General features: G+C 35.6%; 1 protein-coding gene across 1 annotated transcript in view; it reads left to right on the top strand.

The window, feature by feature from the left end:
• The first annotated feature begins 1740 nt into the window (after positions 1–1740).
• Positions 1741–25888, top strand: part of LOC149789592 (uncharacterized) — a 55527-nt gene continuing 31379 nt past the window's right edge. Inside the window, exons 1-2 of the mRNA XM_089973333.1 lie at positions 1741–1847; positions 3012–3169. Coding sequence (XP_089829459.1) covers positions 1843–1847; positions 3012–3169 — 163 coding nt within the window. The 5' untranslated portion in view covers positions 1741–1842. The remainder of the gene's footprint in view (positions 1848–3011; positions 3170–25888) is intronic.

Below are 25888 nucleotides of genomic sequence, written 5' to 3'. Positions count from 1 at the left end.
TGTTTGTTGTAAAGAATTATCCTGTTTACATACGTTTATTGTCTTATGATGTTTAGGGTTTCCAAATTTTTTTCTCCTTCAAGTTGTCCAATCTTATACACATTTTCCAAAAGATTGCCGAAATTCCGAAGCTTATCTTAATTCTAACTATACAATATTTAAGGCCTGGGAACTTTCGATTCTGAATAGAACAAGCCGATTCACAAGCAACGAGACCCCTGAGTTCCATTCGCAAGAATATGTAATAGACCCGGCTTTAGTACTCAGTAATAAACTAAGTAACCATCGATTACTAAACCGAATGAATGCTTTATATAAAGATAATCTAGTTAACCTTCGATTACGAATCCGAATGAATGCTTTATATAAAGATAACGCCATTTAAATTAGGATGATATAACACTGTCAGTATTTATAACACCGAGTGGATAATTTTGTTTCTAATACGTACAGCGTAATGACATCTATATATGATTTTATTGCGTTATACAAACATTCTGTATATAATATAATTTACCCAGTAGGGGAAGGCCATATTGCCTTTTAATATGGATGCGAGGCTGTAGAGGCAGTATAATAATTGGAACCATTCTCTTAATAATAATAATAATAATCCCATGTATGTATGTGTGCATGTGTGTGTGTGTGTGTGTGTGTGTGTGTGTGTTGGTAACTTCTATATGTAATTGTACGTAGTGTCGTCATGGCTCTCCACACTTTCTCTTTATTAGTACTAAAATATAATAAGTATAGAACTAGTTGGCATGTACCAATTGGTAATTTCTATATGTAACCAGCAGTGGTTACATTATGCATGTACCGGTTGGTAATTTATATATGTAACCAACAGTTATAACACTATGCATGTACCAGTTGGTAGTTTCTATCTATCTATCTATCTCTCTCTCTCTCTCTCTCTCTCTCTCTCTCTCTATATATATATATATATATATATATATATATATATATATATATATCCAGCAGTGGTAACAGCTGCAACAGCATCTCATTATCAATAAATTAATAATAGTAGTAGTAGTAGTGCAGACATAGGGATAGCAGTACGGTCGTATTAATAATAATAATAATAATAGTGATAGTAGTAAGAGTATATAAATAGGTATGGCAGTATAGTAGTATTAGTAGTAGTAGTAGTGTTGGTGGTACTAGTAAGCAGAATGATTTTAATCTGGCTAAATGGCCTCGGTACCTCTTTGCCAGAGATCGCAGGTTCGAACCCCGGCAGAATCATACCATAGGTTTAAAAAAATGGTACTTATCACATGAAACTCACTGGCAGCTGCTACGTGCCTGCGGCATGATGCCCAGTGCTAGACATCTCTATGACCTGCCACACTGCAGACATCGTAGCGATATCACTAAGATCGTTAAAGCTACGTTAAAATTCCACAACCTAAAACACACTCCTTTGAGCTACGTATCTATATAACTAACCTGACAGATAGATAGACCAGTGGACGTAGGTAACTATTATTACACGGTGATACCTGCATGCTACCACTACACATTTCCGTTATGATTCGAATTTTTTTTCTTCAGATTTATTCTCTCTATTAGCCATGATTTTTTCTCAAGTTAACCTAAAAAATCAGAGATATTCATGCCGTAACATAAGCCACTTGAATATTCGTTGCAGTATTTGTCTGTACACGTCAAAAGTTTGCAAGATAAGATCAACACTTCATGACAAAGCTTGCTGTCATGCAATGACTGGTTGGTTTTGTGTATGATAACACGACTTTGCTTGGGCACAATTACAATCATTACAGAGAATACAGTCTGGTTTACTTGGGAAAGTTGCATTTTAAGGGATTTTTATTTATGCTGTAAGTATCAGTCTATTATTTACTTTTTTGAAACCTAAATTCCTATTAATTCAATGTATGAAAATGGGATAACGTTGTACATAACTCAAATCAAGATCACTAGTAACTCCGAGAGCTAAGTTAATGGTCATCAATTGAATTCAGAGTATTCTAAAGTATGTATACCCACCACTTACTCCATACCTACATTATTAACACTAACGAAAACTCCCCAAACACAAAACACAATGCTTCGTCAAATCATTGTAACCATTAGCTAGTATAAGATTCACAAGATCACTAACATCACACATCACCTCTAAGATCACACAACACTTATAAGATCACACAAAACCACTAAAATCACACAACAACTCTACGATGGCACATTATCAATAAGATCACACGACACCTCTAAGATCACAAAAAACCACTTTGATGACATAACACCTCTAAGATCATAAGAAAAACCACTAAGATCACACAACACCTCTAAAATGGCACAATATCACTAAGATGTCACAACACGTCTAAGATCACACAACATATCTAAGATCACAGAAAACCACTAAAATCACACAACGCCTGTAAGATCATACTACACCTCTAGGATCATACACAACCACTAAGATCACACCATACTTCTAAAATGGCACAAAATCGCTAAGATCTCACAACACGTCTAAGATCACACAACATATTTAAGATCACACAAAAGCACTAATATCACACAACACCTCTAAGATCACGCCGCACCTCTAGGATCACACACAACCACTAAGATCACACCACACCTCTAAAATGGCACAAGATCACTATGATCTCATTATACGTCTAAGATCACACAACATATCTAAGATCACACAAAACCACTAAGATCACACAAAACCTTTAAGATCACACACAACCACTATGATCACACCACACATCTACGATGCACACTGATATCACACAATACTAAGAAGACTAGGAAATTTAGAGATGATTACAGTTTGCACGTAAGAAAGAGTATATTGAACTGCAACTTTGATAAATTCTTTACACGTCACAATGTTGATGCGATTCCAATTATACAGATATTTTATTTTATAAGCATGCTGATATTTGTACAATAATTCATAAACTAATTATTAGTTATCTATATTACATGGATACGGATAGAATGTCCCTGTCTATATTTTGCAGCCCAGTCCTCGTGTCAGCATTGTGTTACGTTGAAAACCCATTTCACTTGGAGTCAATAGCCCTGAATCACAATCATAAAAAAGATATAATGGCTACAGGTGGAGAGGAAAATGTTGGTTACAGTCTTGCCAATGTTGGGACTCTGACGCTAGAAAACAGTAAGTGATAAGTTATATATACACAAATAGTAGATTTTGATAGATATTCATAAGATACATATACAAATCCAGTGGAGTTTGTCAGTGATCTATAAGTTAGGACTGTGCCACTACAATACAGAAAGTGATCCATAAGTTACATATAAAAATCCACTGGAGTTTGTCAGTGATCTATACATTACATATAAAAGTCCAAATGGAGTTTGTCAGTGATCTATAAATTACATATAAAAGTCCAAATGGAGTTTGTCAGTGAATATTTTCATCCTCTGCCTACTGATACTTGTACTATATTCATCACATGGTGGAAAATGTTAGTGTCTATTGTATACTCATTTGTTTCTTAAGGTGTTACATGCCCATTGGATTATGACAGTTAATAATGTCATATTCTCATAGAGTTTGTTACATGAGTCTGGCATATTTATTCTAATATTTCAGTGTGTATTTTGAATTTCGATCTTAGTTTCATACTCTTTTGTTACCTAACGTCGGTCATACTTAATGTGATATTTCAGTAAATATTTTCATACCCTGCATGCACATGCTTTTAATACATATATTCGAAAGGAAAGACAAGAAAGACTGCGTGTAATAGCAATACAACAGACAGTGGAAAACGCATCAGAGTTGGCTAACAGTCATACAAATATAGTATATGCTTAGAACGAACCCATATAAAAGAGATTAATAACTGACACCACTCTTTGTAGTGTAGTGTGTGGCTACATAATTTGTATTCATATACAGTATGAACCGAGCGATAGCGATTGTGACTGCGCCTTGACTGGTATGAACATTCTCGTGTCACTGTTGGCAGGTAATCTTACCACCGCAATGCCAGGTTTTGTTTTTACCGAGCTTAAAGAATTATTTATTATTTTTCTTCATGTATAGTGGCAAAATGTCTGCCCTTCGGAGAGGTATTAGATTTTTGCAAGAAAAAGGTCAAATAACTATGTATTATTTTTCTCGCACCGACTAAGTTCAGACTACCTTTCTTGGGATGATCTCAATCTAGAAGATATTCTTACGGAGTATATATATATATATATATATATATATATATATATATATATATATATATATATATATATATATATATTATGACGACAAAGAAGACTGGTAACGATGACGGCGATTTTTTTAGTGATAGAGCATCCCAAGACATATGTGTTATCTGTGGCACAAAGAAGATTCAAGAAACCAATGTTTCTTTTATTACAGATTTTATACATGCGTGTTCTTAAAATATTGGAAATTAGACGTCATAAGAATACAACTTTGTATTTCTATGATTTCAGCTGACGAATATCTAATCCAAGGAATAGTGTAGCCTTATAGTTAAAGTCTCCAAGAACATGTTTTGCAAGATAGTGTGTAAAATAAATCTGGTCATCCAAATCCGGTATAATTCAGTCTGTAGTCTACTTTGTCGTCATAAATCTCAAACTTTTATTTTTATTAATATTTGTATTTATCACAAGCATGTGTCCGCAAGAGGGCACCACAAGACTGCATTGATCGTGTAATCATATGAGGTGCCATTTTATTATTGTATGCTGTATAATACATTCGATATACGTAGTCTCCTGTATGATAGCATACCTTCAAATTCATTACATTATTATTACTTTCAATTTATTGTTTTATAAAATTAAATGCACGATATCTTAAATTTGTCTAATGAATGATTTACATTCCGTCTGTACTGAATTAAATGTATTGGATATAAGCCATATTTCCAAATATTAGAAAGTAAAATTCAAGTGTGAAGAAAACACTCGCGACTAAAACTTAAATTTGGTTATTTCCTATGCATTAATTAAATACGATTTTTCAGAATATCCATATATAGTATGGTATATCATAACACATTTATGAATTATGATATAATAAATTGGAATATCAAACGTATTAACCACACCACAACATTCAATTTCGACCACACATCAATTTAGCTAGTCAAAACCACACTCACACTGGAGCAAAGGTCTTCCAGTTTTGCTGCCTATACCACCCTCCTCGCGGTAGAAAAAACACGCTGACTGAATCTCTCTTTTTGGAGCAGTTTCCGAATCTCATGGAATATGGAAATTCGATAGGTGGCAACCTGATTATTCTTGGAGATTTCAACTTTCACTTGGACTGTCCTGGAAACACAGACACATCAAAACTCCTAGATTTCATTAATATTTTCAACCTCAAACAGTCAGTTAACCATCCCACCCATAAACATAGTCATATTTTTAACTGGATTTTTCATAGACCTGATGATACCATTCTACGGTTCTCCATGGTATCACATGACCTTGCATCAGATCACCTCTGCATTATATGCCATCTTGACGTATCAGTCCCTAACCCTCCACCTTTATCTGTTACTAAGAGAAACCTCCGTATGATAATAAGAACCAAACTAATGCATGACACACAAGCAAACCTAACAACTTGTTTACCTCCTACAGCAGAACAACTCGATAACTGCCCGCGTTCATTGCACGACAAACAAGCCCCAGCTACCAAGTGCATAGTATCAGTTCGAAAGTGTTATTCATGGTACAGCAGTGTCAGAGACCAGCTTCGTACTGCTAAAAGAGACCGCCGTAAAGCTGAGAGGCTTTGGCCCTCCACCAGACTCACTATTCATAAGCAAATATCTGAAGCCGCTAAGAAAAATGTCACAAATATAGTCCATGCAGCGAAAACAGCCCACTACACTACAAAGATCATGTAAAGTTCCAGCTGCAAAGAGATCTTTGAGATTACTAACAAGCTAACTTCAAAGAACAAATGTACACCAATTCCAACTACCTTCTCTCCAGTCGACCTTCCGGACATGTTTGCAAATTTCTTCCATGACAAAGTACAAACCATTAGAGATAAGACTGACACCACAATTTCAATTGACTCGTCGTCACCATACAGTTGGGATACGGAATCTGAGAGACAACTATTAACAGCATTTGAACCTGTCTCTGTGGATTTCGTATGTACAATCCTGAAGAAGAGTGCACCAAAGTCACGTGAACTTGATTCAATTCCAACATCACTGCTGCTTGAGTGCTTAGATCCAGTATTGCCTTCACTAACTGATGTTGATAAAACCTCTCTTTCATCCAGGGAATTCCCATTATTTTTCAAAACTGCCATTGTAAAGCCTCTGCCGAAGAAACCAACACTAGACCATAACGATTTAAAGAACTACCACCCAGTTTCTAGTCTCCCATTCATATAAAAAATCTTAGAAAAGGTTGTTCTATCCCAGCTTGTATCTCATCTGAATTCGAAAAGTCTTCTAAGCAGTGTACAATATGCATATCGCCCTTGCCACAGTACTGAAACTACTCTTCTAAAAGTAGTTAATGACGTTATCTCTGCTTTGGATAGCGGAAAGATTACAGTCCTCACCCTCCTTGATTTGTCTGCAGCATTTGACACAATAAACCATGATATATTACTTCACCGTCTCCAGCATGTATTTGGCATTCATGATACAGCCTTACTGTGGTTCAAGTCATGCTTGGTCAACAGGACACAAATTATATCTGCAAATGGAATACACTCCAGCCCAGTTGATCTATGTTATGGTGTTCCACAAGGGTCTGTTCTTGGACCTGTTCTATTCATTCTACACACTCAGTCGTTCTCAAGTATCATAGAATAGATCATCATCCAGTGTCTCACCAATTGTACGCTGATGACACCCAAATATACAAATCTAGTCACCCAACTGAAGTTGATGCTACCATCCAAGATATAGAGAGGTGCATTTCTGATGTGAAATCATGGATGATACGTAACAAGCTGCAGATGAATGATGATACAACCGAGGCCATTCTGATAACAGCACAAAGACTTTCTCATTCACTTCCTTTCAAACAATAAATATCAGCAACACCAACGTTATATTCACACAGTCAGTACAAACCCTAGGTGTTACTCTGGACAGTACTTTCACATTGCACCAACATGTCATGAACATAAGCAATGCTGCATATCTTGAGCTGAAACACATTAACTCCATTCGCAAATATCTTTCAGTTGATGCCACTAAAACACTTGTGTGTTCATTAGTACTTTCAAGACTGGACTATTGTAACTAATGTATGTCTGGTTCATCTCAATATCTGCTCTAGAAACTTCAAAACGATCAAATCACAGCTGCTCGGATCATTTTTAGAGTACCACGATCAGAGCACACCTCCCTGCTGCTTTGTACCATACACTGGCTATCCATTCGATCCAGAATCAAACACAAAATTTGTTCTCTGTGCTACGTTTCACTGACGGACTCTAGTCCAACATACCTATCCGACCTCACCCATGTGTACACACATGCAAGATACTTACGCTCCTCTTCTGACAATCGTATACTCATTATTCCCACTATGAAAACAAAGTCATATGGACAGCGTTCTTTTGCATACCAGGGCCCATCAACGAGGAATGAATTGCCCACTGAACTTAAACACAAAGATACAGTGATCACATTCAAGAGAGCTCTCAAAACTCACTTATTTCGACTGCAAGAACAAACTTAAAGACCTAATAATATTTCCTACCTTAAATATTCTCAGCATGTTTTTTTAATGTTTTCTAATTTCATGGTGTTTGTTTTTGTAATCATATTATTATATGCTTTTTTATCTATTGGTGTTGTCTAATGTTGTAAAGCGCTTAGAGCTTCTAAAGATTAGGCGCTATACAAAGTCCTCTTTATTATTATTATTTTATTATTATTAACAATAATAACGACCCGGACTCATCTAGGTTAGGGGCCGTCCATTTCGTATGTACTCATGGAGGCATGATGTCCCTCCCAGTCACATTCTCCTGACACCAAGCCGACCAGTTAACACTAGCTCCATAATGCTGAGCGCCTTTCGAAGCAGCTGTTAGTACAATTGTTTAATAGTCTTTGGTATGACTCGGCCGGGGTTCGAACCTACGACCTACCCCATCTGATCTGGACACTCTAACCTCAGGGCCACCATGGCGGTCAACGATATTAAAGTTATGATTCAGTAACAATAGGTGGTGCATGATGACAACGGTTGTAGTATACGATCAAATACCGCAGTGGTTGGCACGACGCGGTGACAGGGCATTGTAGTATCAACCGTATTCATCATTACCTGTAGTTTCTGAGTTCAGGGATGCGGTGGTAGGCATGACGCAGTAATAGTCATGACTAAGTAATAGGACGTCGTAGTCTCAATCGAATCAGCATTCATCATTACCTATAGTTCCTGAGCTATGGGACTGGGCATTACACATACACGCTCTGGTGACGAAAACAATCACAAAATGTGTTGGCTTGGCTATCAATGTCCTTCGCTGTTTCAAGTGTCTGAAATAGGCTTTTGCCTTAATTTGGACATTTTTATTTTTACTTGTAATTGTATTTGTTTCAGTCGAAGTTTTGTATTATGTACCCAGCAACATATTGCAAAACATTACATTTATACCAAGACAGATTGTAATTTGCTGTTACAATAGTCTGCACAGACCGAACTGGTGGCGACGTGGTTAGAGCGTCCGCCCAAATGCAGGAAGTCGCATGTTCGAAACATCACTATAAACTGCCATACTGCAGACGTCGTGGCGATATGATTGAAAAATTGTTAAAGCTACGTTAAAAACCCAAATCACACATATAGTTGCTCAGTTATAAAACTTATCTAGAATGAACAATGCCAGCATAACGTTTCCTAGTCACAGTGTGTGTAGCTTTATGGAATTATTGTAAAACGTGATTTAACTTGAAACAGGGTCATAACCAGTAAGATAAGTATGCTAACGTCTCACTCAGATAATTATGTCAACATGAAATATTGTGTAATACCCAACTGGAATTTCAAAACCCGTATAATTGCCATTGATGATACCTAAGGAAATATATTTATGGTTCTCATATATTAATGACGGATATAATTGTTGACGCTTGTTTTTTTAAGAGGACGTGTACAAATATATGCAATCTAGCGTTGCAAGAGAAAGATCCACTGGGAAAGAATATCTTGTAATAATCAGGAGGCATCTTAAAATTCTCTCTCTCTCTCTCTCTCTCTCCAAAGAAACGTATAGAGACTGTTCACTTTACTTGTTAAAGAGTTACGGTGACGTTACGGAAAAATATAAAGAAAAATGGAAGAAAAAGAATATAATTATTGGTAATAAAGCACCCGTCATTAAAAACGAAAGTTGTAAAAACCTCCTGAACATTTTTCGCGGTTTTAAAAAAAAAAACAATTGTCATGAAATTAATGATCGTTCATTTTCTTTCTCTGGCGGCAATTTCTCATATATAGACAATTAGGTAATGTTGTATGACTGGACTAAGTGCAACAATGATCACATTGGTACGCGTTTGACATGTTAGGGACATTTGTTTGTCAATGTTGAGTTTCAACTCGCTTATTACTTTTTTTCTGAAAAGCTATTGGTTCGTGTCGATGCAATACATGTTGATATAATCTATTCAAGAGAAAGTCTCTTTTCAGGAGAAAACTGCAGTTTTCGTGTGAAATTACATTATTTCACAAAAAAGACTGTAGACGTGGAAGAAAATGTTAATCTGCTTGCAATGTAATTTCTTCACGAAAAGGTATTAATCTTCTTTAAGACCATTGGTTTATTTTTGTGAAAGTGGCGGACTCATCATAACAAGTTATTCATAAAAATCTTATTTTGTATATATATGGCCAGGATACACACGTTTAAAGTGAACAAAGGGCGATTACTTTCCTCCCAAGATAGTCACTTTCTTTGCGAAAAGTTGTCTTCGTGAAAACTCACTACGGCAATGACATGCGCGAGCAGCAGGGAGAGTGAACAGACCAGTTTTGGAGCAAATCTTCTTTGAAAATAAAGCTCCATACGAAAATAATAATAATTCAAGCTCAGTAGCGTCAAACCGAAACCTCTTAGCAACTGAGATTATCTCTAATTTGGTTTGCTCATTTTGTTACCTTATCTTTGACGTTTATGTTTTCAAATTTGCATGTGTTTTGTTTACCCACCCGGACACTCAGTGCTGGTCGTCACCCTCACTGCTGCTGTAGTGTGTGAGTAATTAAATCATTATTACATCAATGTTGGAATCTCACAAATCTAAGCTAGCTCGACAGTGACTAGATGCAGAACCTATATTTATGCCGGTAACGATAGCTAACGAAGTAGTTACAGAGGCTACCAATGGCCTTCTTCCCACGTTTTAGCAAACCGCTAAAGCAACTGGAAAATAGCAGAAAGAACTAAGAAAACAAAATAGATTTTACCATAAATTTTGTGTAAACTAGCTGGTGCTACTTATCAACCACAAACACAACAAATACTTGAACGTATTAACCGGCTTCGTTCTGAAGTAGCCGATATGAAGGATCGTATACCAGAAACATAACCAGAACAAGTAAGAATCAGACCTGAATTGAATGATAAATTTACCGATAATAGTATTAACTTCATACAAAATACTTAGCAATGTGGAAGTACTGTCTTCATTTTCCGTGCATAATTTTAATCAAAGACTTATAATACCCGAGTACGCGGATGATAATTAAAGTCGTGATAACTGATACAAATGAATATTTCGTATACACTACGGAATTGATCTGGTCCGAAGTGATGAGCTAAAATATAATGAATTTACCAATGGAATAAAAAGAAACTATCTTACACAGCTACAACAGCGACAAAAACAACCATAACAAGAACAACATCCAGTATTACAACAACCACAAAAAACAACAATCAAAGCAACCAGCCCAAATAACAAATGAGGAAGATGCAACTTTTACCACCGGCGCCACTGGAAGTGGTATTGGTTCAGGTGCCGGTGGAGTGGCCTTATTACTCCATGTCCCAATAATGTCCTCGCCGTTGTTGAACGACTGGAAATTCTGAATGGCGGAAAACGAGCCGTTAAAAATTCCCCAGAAATCACTAACGAAGAGGTTGATATTTGTCAGCGATTATTTACAGGCGGAAACATGGACATGAATGTGTATCGGTCTCTCAGCGATGAAATCGTTGATGATTATCACAGTGATTGAGGGTATGTACTTAGATCAGTGACACTAAAATAAGATGATCATAGATAATGCTCAACGTGGATATGTAATGTATATTCGCCATTACATAAATATAAAGCTATCTACGGTGACGGACTCAGTGTTGTAGTTCAGGGTTTATTTAGAATGATAGCCTCAAAAGCAATACCGATTGCAAACCAATTATCAAGGAAAGCTGATGACGTTGTTCTTTATATAGGTATTGGTGCTGTTGCTGATGTTGCTAGTAAAGCATTCTCAGCAATCAAGGATATACTAGCACGATTAATTAACGAAACCCACAGCCAGTAAATTACCTAGCACTGAAGTTATACCTGCAGATGTCAGTAAAATAACAACTCAAGCTGCAAATAGAAAACTAACAGAGTTGGCAGGTGTACCCATGTCAGAAAAAATATTGCTGCTTGTCGAATAACAGGAAGTGGTCTTCGTGTTAGACGATAACAAATACAATACAATGTTTAGAGCTGTATTTGATCCCACATTCGTCATGAACGCACCAGTTCTCAAAGATGAATCTGAATGTGATAATCGTTATTATTCTTATGATGCGTGATAATCATTATTATTCTTATGACGCACGACAGCCAAATCAGCGTGGGCGAATTGAGCTGCATGTTTAGGATACAAGTAGATATTTCTGACCCACTGAAGCATTTATTGAAATAGAAGGTGAAATTCTGAGGACAGATAATACTGAATTTGGAGCTGATTTTATTGTTGATTTTGCTAATAATGGTATTATGGCGTTGTTCGAGAGTGCTACGTATATCATCGACAAAAGAAATATCGAATCAATTCAGAAAGACGTCGACGTTGCCACGCCGATATTGAGTCTAGCTAGATATCCGATGATTAATTGAGATCAGCTGGTCCGTCAATGATGTTTATGAAGGATACAACTAACCACCCTGACAACAGACAGTATAATGTAAGACGACCAAGAAACAATGCCTACAACGATGACGATGATGTGGAAAATATGATTATTAGCGTTAATCAAATTTTCAACTTAGGATTCGCAGCACGTTGATCAATGCAAAACGATATATACAAAAGATTTTCATGTGCGATTCCACTGTCATATATCTTTGGATTTTACAGAAAAGTCAGAAAAATCATTTTCAGAGACAGGCACCCAGTTGTACTCGTAAGAATGGCTACTGACGATGCTGCAATCTGACGCCCTGCTGGTGCTGCTGGTGATGTTGGTAAAATAATACTGACAAACCTTTCATTGTGGATGCCAATAATGATACATTTGCTCACTGAAGAACAACGGTTACTCTCTTTTATGGACTCGGGTGGTTAATCAACATTATCATGGTTGACAATGATCACAGATAGTGTTTAAAGTAATAGTTTATTCACATGATTGATAGCATCACAGCAAGATGTTTCTGGACCACTTCATATATTTGTTGCTTTCCAAAATACTGAACGAGTAAACTCACGAACACATAGTATAATGATCTTTGACAGACTTGGTGTTATTGAGGTTTCACTGATTATAAATCGACGTCAAGAGCCATCCGAAGATATAGTATTGAAATTTGATAACAATGATGTAGCGCGTGCATATCGTCGTTTGTCGACATTTATGGGACGTGATGAAGATGTTGATTCTGGTCTGCAAATATCACAACTAGATTTTACAACGCCTTATCCGATCTATTACTTTTGACCGGCACGCCTGGTTCTGTTAAGGCAATCAGTCGTTGATATACATTTTTTAGCTCGTGTGGCAAGAAGAGCTATAGCTAATTACAGAGAAACCGCTGCTATACTCTCAGACAAAACAATATTGCTTGAAGGTGTTGGTGGACAAATGAGTCTTTGATGCCCCAGTAGAAAATATTTACTTAAATCGTTCATGATACAATAATGTCATATCATCATGTTAGTGTCATTCCGACCCCTAGTCAGATTATAAATCTGCAATCAAATGAGAACTGTGGATTAGAAATATTACTAGAAAAAGAACAAATTGAAGGTGGTCCGAATAAACTATCATTGTCAGTAAGTCAACTCAGGTATTTCAATGACTCCAAACGGACAAAAACCGGTGAATGAGTTAATCTTTCTGCGGGTGCAATTAAAGACATCGCTAGGACGGGTGGTATATTTCCACTTCTTGCAACTATACAAACCTTAATAGCCGCTGTAGCCCCAGCTGTTGCAAAAGCAGCTGCTGGTGCTGTTGGAACTGCTGCTGGGATGGTACTAATGAAGACAACAGGTCACGGAATAAAAACTTCCAAAATAAGGGAAAGGGTCTAAAACTACCATGAAATTCCGACTCGTGGTACGTAAAAGGTCTAAGACTCCCCAGGACATATCGTTGATTCTTCCTATGTCTTATCTTGGTTTACTTAATGCTGCTTAGCAAATAAATATAAAAAATTTCAGAAGTGTTTTTATGCGTAACAATTACTAAAACAACCAAAGCATGTTCTTGAAAAGGTACTCATTGGGTTGCATACGACATTGATGAACGTGGAATTGTTTTTGTTCGATTCGTATGGACTGGCACAATCAAAAGAATTTTTAAAATAAGTTTCCAGACTTCAAAACACTCCCGTCTGGTGTTCAACATTACCAACACAGACATTAACCGATCCGCCAATATGTGGCCGTGAAGTAATTGCTGTACTCGACGATGTAATTTAGTCAGGAACACCACCTCATAAAGTCGTGTACAAGTATACAAGTAGACGGTATAGCCGACCACCGTCGTTTTAAACAGATCTTATAGGATAATGGTGTGTATTTACGGAAGAATAAAACTCAGCAAGGCGACTTATCTAAATATGCAACCCTCGACGAGGTCAAGGACGAACACACCTATCTTTAGAGTCTCGCAAATGTGCACCACAATGAAGTCGTTGTCTTAAAGGATAAACAATGACGATGAGAGACGAGCAATATCCCGTTGACAGATATTATTCTGCGGGTTTCAGATGTGACAGAAGATAACTTAGTGGTGTTTGCAAAAAACGGTAAAATTAAAAAATCGGAGGAATCAGTCTTAACACTCATGGGAGCGATTACTGGATGCATCAGAAGAATTGGAGATATTATGTATGGTGATCTCAATATTAGTAAAACTACAATTATTAATGTGGGAGAACAGAATCAGACAATGATGTGGGAACAAAAAAAAAACGTAGGCAGCAATAACAACAAGATCAAAACTGAGATCAATGATCGTTTACTAACCGCAATTGATACAATGACTGGTTCTCTCAATATGGCTAATAATACAATTACTGGTCTTGGAGAACCAGAATCAAGCGATGACGCTGCAACGAAGAAATACGTCGATGATGGCAACATCCCAATCATGAACTCGTTAATGACAATCAGTGATGGAATGACCACATTTAGATCTGAATATTCGAATCATGTACAATCGTTTATAAATTTTCGCAAAATAATTAATGGAATTGTTGATGATTTCTTTGTAAAGCCAACATTGATCGGTGTTAAACTCTATGACATCCAAAAGATCACCGACAGTGTAGTATATACAGTAACATCTGGATCAGCATTATGGACACCACTCAATAAATCCATCAAAAATCGCGTTGATGTTACCGGTATACATATTCTCAGTACTCAGTCCTACGACATTTACGCTATCTACTACAATTTCACATCGTTATCCACTAACTGGATCCTCTGGATCTATGTTAGTGATGTTGGAACAAAGCTACGAGGAAACCTTTGTTGTGGAACCATAAGAATTTTTTTTCGGATTGTTGTATTATTGGTGTCTTGAATTAATCACTAAACTAACACCTACTTAAAATATGAACTCCCCAATCGACGTTCAACATTACAGATACAATCAAGTATGTGAGTGTCAAACCAAACTGAAAAATATCGTTGAAGGGTATGCAATATAAGTAAACAGATATCGTAGGCATTAGTTTTCTTTGACATATAATTGTTTATTTTCGCGTCCGTTGTTATCGCTGGAACCGACATAGTGTTATTAACAATAGCAAAGACATCACCAGCAGCTATAACAATTTATAGCTCAGCTGAAAGAACAATTGCTGATATTCTTAATATCATTCTTAGTACCATCGCAAAAGAATATATACGTGCACAAATACAAAATTGCATTACTATACAATAAAGTTGCAGACAGCGACACTAGCATACTCCAAATTATCTTCGTTGATATCATCAGACCTTAGCGATGGAAGAATATCAGATAATGAGATCACATAAATGATCAAGATTTATAACGAGGCAATGACTGTGTCAGAATCAACGTCTGATTTAGAAAATCGGGATTTAGAATTCTGATTTAAAATTAAGGATTATTATTAATGTCGTCATCGCAATAATTACTGGAACAGATCGTCGCTAATACAACTCCATCAAAACCCAAGATGATATAAGCAAACTCAACCAATCCTCAGTTCAGCGTCAACTTTCCAGCGAAAGAAATAGCACTAGCACAATTGAGAGCATATCATAGATGGCCAAATATTAGATCAAATTCATTCGTTGTATTGCAAACAAATAAATCTTTGGTATTTTTGTATACAAATAAACCCGATGGAACTCACGGTTGGCAAGTTGTAAGTATTCACACAGGTAATTGGCAAGTCGAACAAATCAACGATGAATTCAAGCGCAGAATTGAATCTAAAGCAGGAAAGAACCCAAAATTAATATCACTGTTCACGAACCAACATTATCAACCGCGATAAAAAATCAATTCGGTAGATTATTCCGTCGATATATATCAATCACCTTATATATACCAGAACCGTATTAGGATTGCCAGAGGTTCCGCTAGAATTTGAAGGACCACCATAACCAAAACGTGTTGAATTTTCCACGGATAAGAAAATATTTCTGAAGCTTCCAGAATATCGAGGAAAATTCACTGAAAGTATATGCATACTAACACCCAAAGGTTTTGATGGTTCTTTATTTCCTAAAGGAACAGTTTTTTTTTACTGCGTCTGAATGTACAAAACTTCCTACATTAATAAGAACATTATATGATGTTGATCACGAAATCCGTATTCCATATATTGATGAAGAATTTATCAAAACATTTCCTGAAAACATTAAACCTGATAACACGTGCACTTGCTGACCTACGAAATGTTTTTTTATAGCGTCACACAATACAATAAAGACGACGATGAAATGATATAACATTTAAATGAAGTTGCATCAGATCTCAAATATGTCAACTGGATTATCACTGAAGAGGTAATGTTCGACGGAGAATTAAAAAATTTCTACCACGGAGGTCCTACATACCAACTAAAACTATTATTTTTCGAACATTATAAAATAACCGAAGCAGAATTGCCAAAATTCAAAATACCAGGATTTAATTCCGACGAACTAACAAAATCAGCCACTGATCTAATCGATGAATACCATCCACAAATCATCACGCATGGAGAAAAATAGCCCCACCGGCAGATATCTTAAGGTACAACAATAATCTATATGTTGGTGGCAGGCATATTTAGCCAGGCATTGCTAATATAACATCAACGATCGCAGACAATCTTGTATTTGATGCAGTCGATGGCAGTTGCTATCAATAGTAGATCTTGAAAAATCCTGCCAGGCCCTGCAGTGATATATTTTCTATACAGTCACGCCTCAAGCCCCACCTGGATCTTTGATTGCGTTAAAACCCGTTAATCTAGTGTATCTGCGATTTCATAATCCGCTATTATCAAAGATGCATTTCAAGCTTACTGATCAGATCGGACATTTGCTTGATTTGTGACACGAACTTCTAAATATAAATCTGAATGTAAGATCATAAAGATCTTTTCATAGATCTTCACTTTCATGATTGATTTTCAATCCTGATTCCTAATCATTCGAAATAAAATACATTATTACAGAATTTATTTTTTACTGATTCTCGTCCAGACTTCAGGTAAGTAGTATTCAAAATAATGAAAATCAGTCAGATTGTATAATTTGATGCGGTAAATGATCCTCAAAATTTTGAAGGTCAGATTTTATAATTTGATGGGGTAAATGGTATTCAGAATAGGGAAACATCCTACTGAAAATAGAAAATTGCATCAAAATATTATTATCAGAAGAATTTTTATTATCAGAATAAATATTATTATCAGGATAAATCAATTTATTATCGGAAAAAATAAAATATTATTCGTCACTGATTATCGAATTCGCTGGGGTAAATGTTACTCAAACTTTTATTATCGATCACATTTCATATTTTGTTGGGATTAATGGTACTCAAAGTAATATTTATAGGACTGATTTCATAATTTGCTGAGGTAACTGATACTCAAAATAATAGAATTTCTACTGAAAACAGAACCTTACACAATAATAATTTCACAAGATAGAATAAAAATATTTCTGAATAAAAATACATATTATTGTCAGATAAAATAAATCTAAATCAAAATAAATATTATAATCTGAATAAAATTGATCTGAATAAAAATAAATCTGAATAAGAATAAATATTATTGATAAAATTTAAATATAAAAATATAAATATTATATTCTAAATAAATTTTTTACTATAGTCAGAAATAAATTATTCTATTTAGCTATTACCACAGTCACTACTGACAAAACTTTCACTTTTAAAATCCATAGTGACTTTGTCACTGTTTTCATTTTCACTTTTACAATGGATCTTTTCACGATCTGACATAATTCAAAAATAATTTTGTTTCTTATCCGTGAGATAATTCTGAGAAAAACAAATGTTTCACTTCTGTATCTTTCACTGTCGCCAAGAATTGTAACATAGATTGTTAAATCAGCGTAATAAATCGATATTTTGCTGGTAATGTATATTTATCATCAAACTTTCGTTGCTGATTCAAAATCACAAATTATTATTCAGGATTAAGTTGATTAGATAATGTTATAACGTCATGTTGTAATTTTTGAATTGCAGAAATATAGCATTAATATTTTCAAAATTCTATATGTAATAAAGATATATTTAAATAATAACAATATAATGATATATACATTGTTTAACAAAAAATGAACAGTGTAATGATGAGCGGTCCCTTCATTTGCCTTTTGCCTTTCCATAGTGTCCTTTTGTGAGATCTTTCTTATTAGAGGCCTTTTCATTTTGGCTGAAATTGTTTCTGAATGTTCTTGAGTGGGGTACTCTTCAGTGAGATTGAGAGCTCACATCACGCTACTGTTTATTTTCGGAGACTCCACAAATTCTTGTATATACAACCCTCCATCGGATCCCTAGAAGAAACGAAATTTAGAGATGTCTAGGCGTCTCAATTTCGAGCACATTTCTCCAATATCAAACCCAGTGGAGATGCAAAACGGAGGAAGTGTGCATGAAAACTCCAACATTTTAAAATAAAAAAACAGCGAAATATTCGCCACCGAAGACAGTTGGGATTGGAACTCCAGAGCTCGAGTATGAGAATCAGCCACGCTAACACGGTGCAACGGATACATACTTGCAGAAATATGTTTCATAAATTATTATGAAGTTACCTATGCTGGATTGATAGAAATGAATCAATCATAATTGTTATAAACTGTAGCGGGGATTTATCTCGATTTCCAAAACATACCGTATAAAACAATACCACATATATTTCTGTCGATTTAAAATACATGTTATGTCTGTATATAGCTATCTTATCTAGAGATCTCAAACTAACTTATCTATATTGTGCACATAAACGGGGTGCATGCTTTACTATTTTCTACCTTGAATTTTGTCGATTACGAAGTTAAATGGTGTAAATGTCCTACTTCTATTTAGAATTATTACAAAATTACGCTAATCCACTTACAGCTAATTGCGACACAAACAGTTAAGTTAATAAATAATGACACAAACAAATAATCGCTGAGGTCATCATGCAGCAACAAGCGGGGTAACAACTTAATTCTCTACCGGAGAGAGCTATGTTTGACAGAGTTATCTATATTCGTCCTGAGTGTTTGTATATAACACAATCAGGTGATCCTGAAATATAATTTTGCTTATAATTTTCGAAAACGCCGATTTGACAATATAATCTGCGACACGCTGAACCGACGACACGCAAATATCAAAATATTTGCCAGATGTATTTATTGATTAAACTATTTCTTCAAGTCTCTTCGTTCACAGATTTAATAGCGTTAGCGCATTGTCATTACAGCCCGTCTTATAGAATTTGCAATTTATACTTTGTGTAACGACTGGTAAATTGCATAAACAATTATCAGGTTTTTCGCCATTAATATGATCGATCAAAAATGGATTGCGCAGGCGAACTCTGGTTGATCCTGCGAATATTCTGATTAAAAGTATTCGTGACTCCAAAAGAGAATTTCGCGGCGATGGTGCAGCTCATGTGTGCTCAGCATTCAGAATCGATGCTACAATGAATGATCAACAAGCGGCGACGATTGTTATTGGTCTCGACAATAAAATATATTTTTAGAGTAAAATGTATTGGAGTAAAATCGGAGTAAAATGTTTTAGAGTAAAATCGATACTTCGATTTTCCGTGACAAACGTGACCCTGTCCGTCTTCTAACTGGAAATATGTTACGTGAAATAAAAATTCCAAACCAGAAATATTGACTAGTATTGACAATCCCTATTATGAACGAGCGTAGCCTGTGACCGCAGTTATTTATGCAACATATCCGCTGAATAATAAGCCTATCGATGATGGTTTCAGACAAGTGAAATTTTCGACGCTGAATTATGTAGCCGAGTGAATTACAGAAAATTTTACAAATGCGATGCGTGTAAACGGTTTAACAGATCTAAATCGTAAATAAATAAATGAGTTGGCAGAAACTGTTAAAGATGCCGGAGCGTCTATCAAAGATTTTGCTGAACTGGGAAAGTAACTACAATTTCCAATAATGATCATAAACAATAACCGGAGAGATTTTGTACCGATCGAAATATAAATCGAAAGGAGCTCCGATAGATAGATTTGATCATAATGCGTATGCCTGGACCTCGGCTATAACAACATTTAGACGAAATCGAACTGTTAAGTTATATAATGGTGTTATGTTTGATTATTAAAAATATGGGTGAAAGCGATCATGTATCCGTGCGGTTGTTTCGAAGTTCTGATGATTTAAACTATGATCAATTTGTACGACCAAATGAACATATTTATTGTACAGAATCTCTCCATGAAGAAATGAAAAATCTTGACTTGAAATATACTGATGATGCTGGACAATTACTAAGTAATTGTTTTACCGTTCCGTCAGTTGCTGCTCACTTTGCTCAAAAGGAAAATTCATGTAAACTAACACGGTTACCATTTCTTGAAGAAATACAACGCATCTGTGTGGAATACGGACACGGTGGATTGTGTATTACCTGATATGATTATAAGGATGTTATGTGAGTTCATATGGTTGCATGTTATTCAATAAGTTTTCTTGGAATAGGAGAATATTATAAATACTTTAAGAGACTTCGGCATCCATCACACGCGATGATTAGAGTTGCGGTAAACGAACCCTTACCAGATTTGACCTGACTGGGTTCGATTGTACTGAGTCATTCGAATTTGCACCCAAAAATACTTTACCCAATTGTAGCTTTTTGTTTTGGAAAACATTTTAGGGAATTCGATTGGGCTTCAATAATTTTATAACGATATATGCTTGATGTAAAAATATAGATATCGTTGATTGTTAGTGAAGAAACTATATCATATATTCTTCGGAAACAGGTTTTGTTACCACAAGAAAAGACATATTATGCTGATGAAAATCCTGATATAATTGATTTTGAGAATAAAATTGCAAAAATATCATGGCAGAAAAAATAATTGGTAAATTTTACCTAAAGGAGGATCATATGATCATAAACGACCTTGTACAATATTAATTATAAATGATGCTGAACTCCATTTTATAATTGCTGATACAACGAAGAGAAACACATTTATAAGTGGAAGTAATATTAATTTATCAGACGGTACTAAATTAGGTAGAATTGTGAGTTACACGAATGGTTAGTCACCGCAGTTTACTCATTTAATATCTTTGATGCTTGCGTACGTTTCGATAAATCTATTATCTATGATAAATATAATTCCTGATGCCACTCTTAGATTCGCCACAGATTCATTTTATATCAATAAAAAATACAGGATTGCTAGAGCATCTACATATCGGCTCTGATGCATCATGGGACGAATAGAAAATAAAACAAGAAAAGATACTTAGTTATTCTGAATCTGCCGACGTTGGAATTACAAAAATAATCAAATATCAGAAGCGTCATCAGCATCATCGGTATATGAACTTGTGACCAGTCATAAGACTTTATCTAAACGCACCAGGATGTTCTGGTACAACAACCTTTGTGATGGAATTATTTCGAGGACTTTATATAATTGTGTTATCCCTTACACATAGACTTACCAGAGAAATGAACGAACGAGGAGTTAAATCTCATACTTATCACAGCTTCTTCCAACGGAATTAAGATACATGGACTCCTTCACGACTGGGCGAAACATGTATTCCAAACATTATTATCTGGGATGAAATATGTACAATGTTGCTGGAGATATTAAATAGATTTCTTGATCGGTTGTTGACAAAAATACTGCTGTGATAATGTGTGGCGATCATGATCAACCGCCACCTTTTGATGGATCGTCTCCACATGAGTGCTTCAAGACATTTATTAATCATTATGAAGAAATAAATGTTGATCGTAGAACACTTGATCTAGAATTAAGAGGGCTTAATACATTATTCAGACTACAACGAAAAATAATCAGTGTGAAATGATACGTGAGATAATTTCAGAAATTCATATGAATGATATTTGGAATATGTGGAGACCAGATGATTTTGATAGTTACGAATAGAAAGATAGTTCTTGATACACTTCAACAACAATTATTCCTGTTACATCAAGTAAACATTTCAAATTTACGCGTATCATTGTGTTATCGCCCAGCAGATACTCGACGTCAGAATATCGACGTTGAAATTCCAGGTTATGGTAGCAAACAAAATTTTGTGTTAAATGATATTGTTTTATCCCTATCAGTGTTGTTGAGAACGCGTTAACAATGGACACAACTCCATGGACGCTAGGATACGCTATAACGATTCATTCGTCACAAGGATTACCTTTTTATGATACAAATATTTGGAACGTTGATTATAGTATTGAATCTTCAAATTTAGTTTATCTAGCAGTGTCTCGAGTCAGAAGAATATCTTAGCTGCGGAGGGTTATCATCGACATCACAGAAAATGATAATCAAACTCTAAAAATAACGATGATGTAGTAAGAAAAAAATAGTTATAAACAGTGTGACAAAAAACAAACGTGACTTTGATCATGATGTTGAATTTATTATGACATTGACAAAAACAACAAAATAATCATTGTGCGAGCTGTAACACGGTAATGTTGTGGCAGTATTCAAATAATAATTCAAAACAGTTTACCGTAGATAGACTTAATAGTAATCTTGGTCACACTCGCAAACATGTGATTCTGACCTGTCTTAAATGTAATCGACGTCGAGGAGCCAGTTCATAAAAGTAAGGCGATGGTAATTGTGTGGTTAGGAATTACTCGTAATTGTTCACATACAAATCCACGTTGAGGTGCAGTTTAAGCTAGTCTGTAGATTGCAGGTCTACCCGTGGATCTTACCATGCTAGAAAGTGTATGTGCCGTCACACTCCAAATAGGACCAGTTGCTCTTTTTTAACCATCTTCAAGTTCAGCAGGTTCACATAAATATCTTGTATTCACATTTCCTAGTACTGGTTGTTTTGAGAAGAAGTCATGTCGTTGTATTGGTATATGCTTTTTTGAATGCACTGGTAGGTTTCATAGACATTGCTCGGGTAATTTCATTATTTAACACAGCTATTACAATTGGTAGTCTTACATTCCATTCATGATATCTCTTATCCAAGGACATAAGGTTGGTGGATATTTCCTTTGCATACTGGTATCCAAAAAAACGCTCAGCAAGTGTTGATTAAGTCGTTCAACAATTGCCTTATCGCAATGAATTGTGATGCACTCATCTGATTTTGACGTTATGTTTTTGTATCAGAGATGATACTGCACCAAGCAATTCCCTGTCAGGGTCAGCCTGTTGCAACTGTAGCTATCGCATAGGTCCAAAAGCAAATGCAACTTCAGTTGCTGTTTTAATTGATAGTGATTCTGCTTATTTGTATGTACGTGCAACGTCAACAACAGTTAACGCCTATTTGTATGTGCGTGATTGACGTCTACATGTTTTAATAGTATCATGTGGTAAAAACAACATATCTGCATGATCAACTTCAATGGGAGCGCTGACATCAACATGTGCATACTAAATTTGTTTAGGTGGTTGTAGATACAATTGCCATATTGTCTGTCGTGCTAACACATTCCAGCAACATAAGGTGTGAAATTTGCTAAATCATTGACATTACTAATCGCTTCTCTACCCCTCCATTATCCTCTTGGGCTATAATAGATTGATCCCATTATAATAATACCAATCGGTTGATTAATTACCGGCCCCCAATATTAGTTTGTCTTTCATCACCGATTTTACTAGAGAGATAGCAAGTTTTGTGTCTGAGAGATGTCTTTTTTATGGAATTTAACGAGTGAATCAACTTCACATCTGCAATATGTCGTTGTTGTAAATCTTTATTTTTGTATGCTACATCATGAGCGTGACATACTTTATTAATCGCATTTATTGATTACTCTCCAGGTCTTGGGTGATCTTTCTTGTCAAGTCGGATATCAAGTCGGGTTCCAGGACCACAATAGTTATATTTAGGAAAATGTTTTACTCCTGATTATTTAGCCCATATAGTTCATGATATTTTCCTAATGAAGCAGCGATATCAGCACCAGACACTTTGTGTCTGGAAATAAATTTGTATTTTTTGTACCACATTTCTCACACTTTCCTGTAAGTGCACGCCTTTTAGTTTTTGTTATTATTATTGTTAATCGTCTTGTAGGGGTTTATGTTCTGCATCAAACACAATATAAATTCATATTATTTATTATATTTGTACATCACGGATGTCATTGATTTATCAACGACACGAAAGCAAGAGCCTATCAAGCATCATCCAGAGCTACCAAATTCCATCAGATACATTATCATAAGCCCATCCGGGTCTGGTAAGATGTAATTATTGTTTAATCTGATAACGAGATGGCTCAAGTGGGATAAGTAATATTCATTGGCACCATCCGTAGATGATCAGAGATACTAGGATGTGGTTAAATATTTTAATGAAAATGCAAAATTATCGGACTAGAACGGCAATGATAGTATTGATTTTATCACCGATATTGATCGAGCCCCATCTGTAGATGACCTCCATGGATTTATTAATAATCTCGTAGTTTACGATGATGTGGTGCTAAACAAATAAACAAATCCATCTCAGATAATTTCTCGAGGTAGACACAAAAACACAGACGTGATTTGTGTTACTCAGTGGTATACACAAATAATTAAGTGATTAGAGATAACTGTACTATTTTAGGTATGCTTAATGGAGATCGATAACCTACTCTGCGAAATATTGATCAGACTTGGTGTTCAAGGGATATGGATACGATTAAGTTCAAAACCTTCTTTTCACGTGAACAAGCCACAGAACAAGGATCCTCGGTCGTGATATCGTGTAGGACTTGATAAAATGTTTAGTTACGAGACAGCAACAGGAATGGTGACGACCAGCAATGAGTGTCCATGTGGGTAAACAAACACACATATCAATTTGAAAACACGAACATCAAAAATAACATAAGAAAATTAGCTTACCCAATTAGAGAAACTCTCGGTTGGTTAGAGGTTTTGTTTGACGTTATTGACCTTGTAGTTTTATTTGATTCGTATCAAGCATTATTTTCAAAGAAGACGTGCTCCAAAATTGATCTGTTCACCGCCCCCCCCCCCCCCCCCGCTGCTGAACAACATTTGCCTAGTTGATTCTTTACTATTCATGGATATGATAAAATGGTGCAAGACTTTACTTTATTGAGAAATAAAACTCGACACATATCGATAATTATATATCTGGATTTGGGATCTTCAAGCGTGTAAAATAGTTCTCATGGAAAATTATATTAATTAAAATGAGATCCACTACACAAAAAGTGAGAACCCCAGACATATTGAAGGTGTTTAGGCTTAAATGTCTTTGCAAATTATAACTTCGATCGTTTCAAATGTTTACCAGGACTTTGCACATAACATCATTAACAACAATGATACAATTTGGTTAAAGGCTGACGATGGATGCTTGTTTTATATTATGAAGTAACCTCATTTACCAACATATGCAATCTTTAAAACAGAAACCTTTGTGTAATCTGTTTTCCGTTATTCCGTTATGTTTGTGTGATATTTTCATTGCTCCGAGAGATTGATATAGTAGGCGAATTTTGTATGATAAGTTGTAGACGCGCGCTCCTTCAAAACTCGATACTCAAACTCTGTCGGAACAAATCGCTACCGCTGTTTTGACCCCTGCGTCATGCAAACATTAGAATATCGGGCTTCGCGGATTTGCTTGTTTCCACCAGCGTTCTTGTCGGTGCAGATGTCATAATCCAAATCAGACAGCCCAATGTGAG

This window comes from Sinohyriopsis cumingii, chromosome 10 (assembly GCF_028554795.1).
Source record: "Sinohyriopsis cumingii isolate HCF-2022 chromosome 10, ASM2855479v2, whole genome shotgun sequence".
Lineage (NCBI taxonomy): Eukaryota > Metazoa > Mollusca > Bivalvia > Unionida > Unionidae > Sinohyriopsis > Sinohyriopsis cumingii.
Note: the sequence above shows the minus strand (reverse complement) of the source record. Positions and strands in the feature narration are given on the sequence as shown.